The following is a 9,521-nucleotide window of genomic DNA, read 5'->3' as shown; positions in this document are numbered from 1 at the left end:
CGTGCTGAAGAAGGAGCTTGGGCTGAGCCTCCTTCCTGCCAGCAAAGCATTTCAATCACAGAGATATGTATGCAAAAGTGTGTTTCCTTCAGTCATCCTGTTTGGAGCTCTCCTCACATTGCTTAAGAAATTAAGGATGCATCTGTACAGAAAGAGAGGAAATATGACTCTGTAGCCTGGTAATGAGGGCATTCATCAGAGATGTGGATGAGTTAGGTCAAGTCCTCACTTCAATGGGTATTTAATTATTCTCCTTAGCATCATCACTCAGTGAGATCAGGATTCCCCCTCCCTACCCTGTGCCCCCCATCTTGGCACATGGTGAGGGAGGCTTCAAGTCCTCGCTCCAGCTCTGGATGGGTAAGGATTCAAAATTGAGTCTCCTCCTGAATACTCTAAGTACTGAGCTCTTTAGTTTTAAACAGTGACAACATGCATCTTGCATTTTTTAATGAGGAATGAATTACCTAATTGAAATGTTTAACTTGCATGTATAGCTGGCAATCATTAGTTAAACAATGATCTTAGCTGTCTTTTGGGAATTATATTGAGGATCTGCTCCATCTAACATTTTTTCTAGCTAATATGGGCTCGTGTTTCTGGCTTTTTAATTATTTAGTCCCTGAACCAGGACTGGAGAACCATTTAGGCTGTGAGAATTACAAATCACAAGATTACAATATCCAGATCCCACTGGGAATGTAGCTCTGTCCTTTGAATGATCAATCCCATTGCATTTACTCTACTAAAATTATTCATGTATGACTACTTGCTTTACTTAGTTTTGCTTCCTACTTCCTTTTTGGGTTGAATGCGTTTTTAGAAGAAGGTATACTGAAATATTCAGACAAGCAACAAATCTTTCATTAAGGATAACCTGGGAAGTAAAAATGAGCAGGTCTCTCTACATGTAAGAGCTTGTCTCCTGGGACTCAAAGTCATCTGAGGTACCAAATAAAGCATACTAGGGACAAACAGAAGCATAATGCAGATTTCTCATCTTGTTTGCAAATACATTTTCTTGACATTTGACATCTGAATTACATAAGGAAAAAGGGAATGCAAGAAAGGGAGATTCTTCATCCATCAACAGCTGATGTGCTGTCCCACTCCAGAAGGCAGTGAAGAATTGTGTCCCATAATAACCATTAGGCAGTATAAAAGCAGAGCTCCTGTCCTGCTTATTCTCCCTTAACTAACGCACTTGTCTGAGGTTTTTAACTGCTTGCACTATATTTGGCCTGTTTGGCCGCAATCAAGTACACACATGCTGTCATCAGAAATGGTCCCTGTTGCAAATTATTCCTGGTCTGTAAGATGCTATTTTTGAAAATTATGCCTTCAAATGGAGAAAATTAAGAGTGTAAATGAAGGAATGTATTCCAGTCCCATAGTCTCACACATGAAGAGTTTGAAGGAAAGAGAGAAGGCCCAAGGATCTTCGAAGCAGATCTCAGTTTCATACAGTATACGTATGACTGATAGGGGTGGCATAAATTGTTCACACTCAAACCACTTCTGTGACTAACGGTCTCTGATTTCTGTCTTTATCTTTCTGTCTTTTTATCTTTACCAAACCCTAGTTATTAGATAATTATATAACTATAAATTTAAAAATACATATGAGAAATATTTCACACAATCAGTTGTTCTGATACACACAGAAACTGAAGGGTCTTTCATAAAAATAGTAAAAAAATGACAGTGACAAGTTTTCATATATTTCAGGATATCTGAAAAAGATTTGTGCATATGAAAGTGTGTTTTTTTCCAAGTATCTCTGTAAGTCTAATAAATATTGTTGTTACCTCTCTTCAGACAATCAGTTATGAAAGCTCTACTGCTACAAGTTATAATTAATAAACCTGCATGACAAACTCATGTTTACATAAAATGCTATCTATTAATAAGCAATACAGAAAACTTACAGGAATTCATTATATCAGCAAAAAATAAAATTCTGACATAGTCATGTTCTCATAAGAGAAGGAACCAATCTACTGGAAAGCATCAAACAGCTTGCAAAATCTCAGGATACAGGAGCAAGTCTGCAGATACTACATCACTCAGAAGAATTTTATGACCATGTAACTTGGTCTCATAAAACCACCAGTGGATGCTTTTAATAGTCATCAATTTATATGGCCTTCTGCTATGTGGGGATCAGGGAGAAAGAAGACAGGGCAGGAAAACAAACTAAAAGCAACTATAAAGTATAGGAAAAAATGCTATCTGAGCAAAGAAAAAGAAAAGAAGAAGAAAAAAAATAAAACTTTGACAATTTACTTACTGTATAAGAAGGCACCTGAGACTGTCTTCAGAAAGTCTTCTACAGAAAAAGACTGGGAAAAAGTGCATTTCAGAGTCATCAACTAGCAGATATCGAATACACTGTGATAATAACATCACACGTTGAAAATCCAGATTGTTAAAAACTCAGATTGTGTAAAGAAAAGAGGAAAACTTCTAGATTTTTTCCCAGCTTTGCCTCTACACAGAATCCGCTCTATTTAAGAGCCGTTTTATTGAGGCCGTGGGAAAGGAAATGAACAATTCTCCCCTGGTCTTAAAGATTTTTGTGGTAGAAACTTTTTTCTATTGAAAAAAAAAACCCCAACAACAAAAAACCAAACAACAAACTAACTTGTTGACCCTTTATTCAGCACAGATACCTGAAATTATGTTGCAAATAGCAATACATCAACAATTTTTATGAACTGATATTTCTATCTCCCAGTAAACATGAAAATTTATTACAAGAATTAGTTACAGAGTGGTCATCTTCATTAAGTTTGAAAGTTTATACTGGCAGGGAAATGCACTGTGAATATATTTCCCCCCTCTCAGAAGCACATGTTCTCAGTCTCACACAATAAATAACCTAGCTTTTGGAAAAACAGCAAGAAAAATAGCAGAAAATTTTTAAAGTATTTTTCTTTGACATTACAAAAATACATTGAGCATTATTGCTGTAGCTTTTTTTTGAGGTAGGATGTAGGGTAGCCTGACATGTATTACCTTTTTAACAGTGAAGAAGATATGAATTATTTGCATCAATTCATTATTCCAGAATTCAGCACAGATGCACTTGGGTCCCTATGGCAGATTTCACATGGCTTCAGTGCCACGGGAAACACTTTTATTCTTTGCAGCTAGAATTCCAGCCCTAAAAGGCCATTAATATTATGATGTTCTTGCATTTAATTTTCTTGGTTTTCAAAAGTACAAAAAACAGTACTGGAAAATAAAGAAGATCTGTATAATTCTGATGTGAATGTTTCTGGATATGAGATCCAAGTAAATTATTTGAATGCATGTACTTGAGTTTTCTTATATGTAGGTGTGACCATGCATTCAAATAAACATGCAGTTCTTTGAATGTGTAATCACTGGAAAAATAGCACAGCTGCATTTACTTCAGTGTCTGAAGCTCCTGATCTTTTGCAGATATGGAAAGCTTTACATCATGGTGTGTCAAATATTTAGCATTTGATTCTGTAAGTGCTCTCTGTTTGGAAATCTGACGGTTTTCAGTGAAAGCCCTGATGCAATATGACAAACTCTGCAAGATTAGTAGCTCACAAGAAAATACAGTTTTCAAATGGTTTAAAATATACATTGACATTGTTTGCAAAATATTCCAGAGAATACTGAACAGTTAGATCACATATGATTTTTCTTTAATGGGAATATTTTCTGTAAGACTTGGTTCTAATTGCAATTACTAAAAGACACACAAGAAGATATGTAGAAGTCTGTTTTTTCTGAAGTTCTATGTTAAAGGTACTTGAGTTTTCATTGCTTTAAGTATAGAACTCGCAGACACTAAGCTGGAAATGTTTCTAGATACCTACCTGGCAAACGCTGTTCAGTTAACTCACCATACATGATCAGAGGAAATTCAACAGAGATTTGCAAACTTATTTTCTATTGTGCTTTTAATACATTTTAGTCATTTCAGTATATGTATAATTTATCTTAAAACTTTTGAAACATTAGCAGTTGGAAATAATTTTCAACTCTCTACATCATCTCAATGAAGTAACTTTTGTGTGTGTGTGCATATGAATCCCAAAATGTAGGACTGAACATACACCAGAAGAATCCCATGATGTAGTAATTATTAATGCTTTCTTGGCAATGCATTATGCTTATTTTTAATTTGTGTTAGTTCTTCTCTAATGTTCTTTCCAGCTGTTGGCTGTCTCTTGAAGGAGGGCTACTTTATGCTTTCGTCGGACCTGCAGCTGCTGTTGTTTTGGTAAACATTAATATAATTTCCAGTATTTTCATATGAAATGATGGAATGTGCTATTTAAATAAAGAAAAGTTTAGCTATACAGTAGCATTACTTTTTGCTGTAAATACTAAGATCAGCACTGTTAAACATACCTTCAATATTTTAAATGCATGATTCTTTTAATTGTATCACTTCTTTATACCAGTTATCTATCTCTCCATGTTTACACAGTAAGCTGTGAAAGAATAACGTACTGATTAGTGGCACAGAAAACATCAGTGAGTTATTATCAGTAGCATCTATGCAATTGTCACTGCCTTGTGAAGTTCAGTGACGGTCTTGATAGAGTGCTGCTTGGCAGTGTATCACTGTGCCAGCAAAAGCAACAGAAGGAGTGGAACCAGCCAGCAAGCTCTCCATGGCTACTGCTTTTGAAGGAAAAGAAAACATCGTCATAGCTGGGAAATGTTATTCATTTGTGTATTAATCTTCCACATCTCTAGAAATGCATTTAGGTGTAGGATTCACTTTGCCTAATTGTAGACATCTGCAATGTAGATTTCTGCATGTAAACTAGTTATACCAGCCATATTTCATTGTCAGTAGAGAAAAATATGCACTTCTAGTGCTCGAACCATCAGAAGTATTTCGGATACCTACTTCAGGGTAAGATGAATTGCACTCTACATGTGCCATCAGCTATCAGTCATCTGCTCTGCAGTCTTCATATGGATTTTTTACAATAATCTGTTTAGCATATTTCTCTTACAGATTTTGAATCTAATTCTTTTCACTCCACCACTTCTATACTAGGATAGCTCTATCAATACCACTTAGTGCTGATTTTCCCTTACAAAAGGGAATAGGTCTTAGTAGTCATCAAAGATATAGCCATTTAGCTATATAAATTTTCCTGAAATGGATGTTTACTACTCCCGTAGAGTTTGTCTTATCTTTGCCTGGTGTCAAGCCAGGATCCTTTTGTACAACTCACAGTCCCTGTCATGATAGAGGAGCCAAGGATGATTACAAAAAAGCCAGTCATCATTTTCACATGGAACTGTATGTTCTCTGTGTAATTGGCAAGCTTTGTTCAGAGACGTTTGAAGTTCACAGTTGCAGTTTGCCCTACCATTAGCTGGTAGCTGTGGAAGGAGCTGTTCCATGCAGCCACTTAAGCCTAAGTGTACAACACAAAAGAGTTATATAACATCAGCTGAAAAATGTAAATGCTGAAAATAAAGTGACGATGAGAAAAGCTGGAAAAGAGTTGGCAGGACAGACTGGCAACAATTAGGTATTTTGGCACAGGCCTTGAAAAATCTGTTTGAAAGGAAAACAAGATTACTCTGCTAATAAAAAAAAAAAAAGGAATATTTATTTAGGTTCAAAACCTGGTATTACCTCTTTGCAGGGACATGCAGAGACAGGTTTGTAAAGTTCAGTTCAATAATACAAATGGATAATAATGGTCATTAAGTTGTCCATTAAATGCCATTACTATGTCCAGTAAGTGCCAAAGTCTGACTGCTGGAACACTTGCTTTTTTTTTTTACTTTAGGTCTTCAACCCATGTGCGTGATCATAACACCATTTACTTTAATGGAGCTAAACAGACTTAGCCCAGCATTCATCTGGCCCACAAAAAAAAAAAAAAAAGAAAAGAAAGGAAACTACAGTCAAACAAGGCACAGAACCTGCATTTTGGTCAATAACATAGACAGTGACTAATGGAAGGAAGATATGGAAAACCACAGGCTGGTTTTGCATAACTGGGAACGCCTACATGGGCCATAAATGCTTAAAAAGGAACACAGTTACAGTCATCATGTGCTCTGACCAGCTCTTTCCTGTGTGCACAACTCAAATGCACTAGTTTTCCTGGAACAGGATATATGGTTGCAATTAAAACTGAGGCAATATTAAAGATACATTACTTAAGCATCTGGATAGGAGACATATACATATATAACTTCATACCAGTCATAACTCAAGATTAAAAAATAAACCTGTTGCAGTATGCATATATGTTACTCATTTGAGCATATGGCCTTTTGGTGTGCTCAGGGATGGTGTTACACAATTTCTGAAGGAATACTTGGAAATGTAGCAGGAGGCATTTTGCAGGCCTGTAAGTGCCAGTTTCTGAAGGATCAGGATAAAACATTTTCTTTCAGGCCTTGAAAAATCAACTGTTTGTTTTCTGTTTGACAGGTCAACATGGTGATTGGCATTTTGGTATTTAATAAACTTGTTTCCAGAGATGGAATCCTAGATAAAAAGCTCAAACACAGAGCGGGGTAAGCAAAAACCAGGTTATTTTAAGGCATATTAAAATTGTATCACTGATTTCAGTTATGGATATTCACCAAAAATGCTTTTGATTTTGCTTTGAACTTTTATATCAGTGTAACAGTGTGTCTAACAGATTCCATTCATCGCAAAAGCTGCTGTTGCATTATCCTGAGAGAATGCAACTAAACACACTAAAGATAATAAAACACAAGTACAACAGTATTAAGTTAACAAGAATGAGGATTTAACAAGTCTGAGTGGAGGTTTCAAAAGGCTGTCATACATGTAAAGCTGCAGCGAGGAAAAGAGTTGTATGAACTGTGTGTACTGGAGGAACTGATTATTTTGTCTAGCTGTCAAATGTAATTACTGTGGTGGGAAATGTTACTTATTTGTGTAAGCTGTTACAAAATGTGTTTTACAGCAGTATATTCCTTACTGAGGTCAATGTGATTCTGCCATTCTGATTATGCAAAGAATTTGCCGTTGTTCTTACATTCATATCTACATAGATGTATCTTCTAAATTAGTGTAATAGAATTTCAAAGTAGAAAACCCCCATGTTTTAAAAGCTAAAAAGAAAAAGGGTAAATGGAAATTCTGTGTTATTGGTTATTTACTTGCATTAACAACTTAAACTGCTTTTCAGTGGATTACAATGATATGAAGAACTGCAGCAGCAAACCTAGATTCGTTCCATATCACAGAGAAATATTTCACATGTGTATCATCACCTTCTTAATGCATATGAGAATATATTTAAACTTTGAGTAATTTTTTTGCAGTTACATGTTCTAGTATTGTCTTTTGGGCCAGCTTGTAGTAACTATCACCAGTATCTGCATTTTTAATTATGATAAGCAATAGTATCTTCATTTTATTGTGTATTACTGCTATGGGTAAATTTATTGCAGCTTCACTTTGAATTATTTTACCATTTCCTACCATTTCCCTAATAGAAGCATTCCTAATAAGTTCAATTTATTGATTAGATGAGCAAATTTATGATCAATACTTCAGCTGGTGTGATTTGCATTTAATATTAATTCAGTTAAATCTTTCTGGTTTTCAGCTCTTTCACCATCATTTTGACAAATATGTACCAAAACCTTTCATTTTATTTCTTCTCTTTTCCTTCTTTTTCATTAAAAAGCATTAATTTCTTAACTTTGTCTACATTGCTCCACCAACACTCTTAACTGTGTTGTAAAACTGATGAAGTCTAGAATATTGTTAACCTACTCAAATTATTTCTAGAACAGTAATAACTTAGCAATCACAACTTCAAATTCACATTTGGTCTAATTCAAGTGATCTTAAGAGTTGGAGCAGCCACAGATTTGGCTTTGTACGTTTTCTAGGGATATCCAAGCTTAGATATAAATCTTTTGGTTTTTTTCTCAGCTACTCAATTGTAGGGTATAGAAATCTATTTGCTTATATTGTACTTTCCTGATGAAACAAATAACTTGCTTTCTAACTGTGCAACTTAGCAAAGAGGTATTTTATTTTAAAATAAATGGACAAAGAACTATAAATTATTCTGCTAGAAGCAATCCAGCTATTCTGGGGAAGCATGTTGATAACCTAATGAGAAACAATCTTAACTTTTGTGATAGTATAAGATGGTGGCTTGGCAACAGCATTCCTTGATACTACTTGGCATATGATGGGTACTGAGTCATTCTTTGGGGCATAAAAATTGGTGCAGCGTTTGACCTCCTGTAGAAAAGAGATTGTCACTCATTTCTCAAGTATCTCTTGCCAGCCATGCTCAGGAAGGCGATTTCATTCTTTCTGGAAAACATTGGACTTAACACCTGTCAAAAGCTCAGTCAAAAGTTCAGCTGTAGGAGCCATTTATGTGGGATTTAAAGCAGTGAATGGGGCAAAATATACTAACTCCATATGACTCTTACCACCTTAAATAAGCATATGGAGAATCAACAAGTGAAAAAAGAAAATGTTGTCTTGATGGATCTCAATCATTTTCCTGACATAAGAGGTAGCATACATATATGCCCAGACAGAAAGATTATTTTTGTTTATATATACATCAAGTTCTATTCCTATTTGCAAGATACAAAACAGATCTATAAAAGTAAGAATAGTCTATTCTAATAATGTTGAAGTATTGCCAAGCAAAGATGGAAAATGTTTTCTCAAGCTCAGCTAAGCTCACCCAAGGCATTTTTCTAGTTCATTCATTAATGTATATCTTTAACTGGTGTAAAGTGTTGTGGATTCACAGAGTTCGTTTTCCACCCCACAATCACCTTATACAAGGTCATGCTTCTCACTGTTTTATCATGGACAAAAAAAAAAAAAAGCTTTTTAATAGAAAATATACTGCACTTCTTTTGTGGAAAGCCATCATTTGGTTTATCAAAATGGAAACTTCTGGAGTTCAATGTTGTTCTGAGCAGTATGTTAAAAATCTTGTGAATGCTGGGTTTGGCAATAAAAAGGAGTTCCGCTGGTTGAAATAACTGGGAAAAAGCTGAAGTGTTGCCTACCTACACCATGTTGACCACTTTCCAGCTGGGAATAGGTAAAGCACCCTTCCTTGTCACATCTTGGCTGTGGTTATTCCTTGTTCTGACAGCAGAAAGAGAAAGAGAAGGAAGAGCAAAAGTCCTTATTTAGTCAACTCAGGAAGTTGAATGCATGCTGTATATAAAAGAAAATTTAAATTTCAGATTTTGCCCCTTAACCCTTCTGACAGGTGCCAAGGTACAATTGTCCATACAAAATGCTTTGAGCTTAATGCTTGTGTACTGTGTTTTATTAAAATGCAAAACAGGTCACCCTTTTTTTAGTAGCAACTGATATTTATTTCATCAGATTCCATACATTTCAAGCCCTGTATTCAGACCTTCATATGGAATGAATAAAATCATTCCAGATGTTAGTGGGCCATTCAGATCGCTAGTACTAACCTGACTATACAGTATGCCCACACTGATTTGCTGCTTTAATAAATTTT

General features: G+C 35.4%; 1 protein-coding gene across 1 annotated transcript in view; it reads left to right on the top strand.

Annotated features, from left to right (window-relative positions):
- LOC104411380 (brain-specific angiogenesis inhibitor 3) overlaps positions 1-9,521 on the top strand; it is a 41,550-nt gene that overhangs the window by 1,452 nt on the left and 30,577 nt on the right. The window contains exons 3-4 of the mRNA XM_010021785.1: positions 4,195-4,261; positions 6,455-6,540. Of these exons, the coding sequence (XP_010020087.1) occupies positions 4,195-4,261; positions 6,455-6,540 (153 nt within the window). The remainder of the gene's footprint in view (positions 1-4,194; positions 4,262-6,454; positions 6,541-9,521) is intronic.

Source organism: Nestor notabilis, unplaced genomic scaffold (assembly GCF_000696875.1).
Source record: "Nestor notabilis isolate BGI_N333 unplaced genomic scaffold, ASM69687v1 scaffold26550, whole genome shotgun sequence".
In the NCBI taxonomy this organism is placed as follows: Eukaryota; Metazoa; Chordata; class Aves; order Psittaciformes; family Psittacidae; genus Nestor; species Nestor notabilis.
This window is presented reverse-complemented; position numbering and strand designations above follow the sequence as displayed.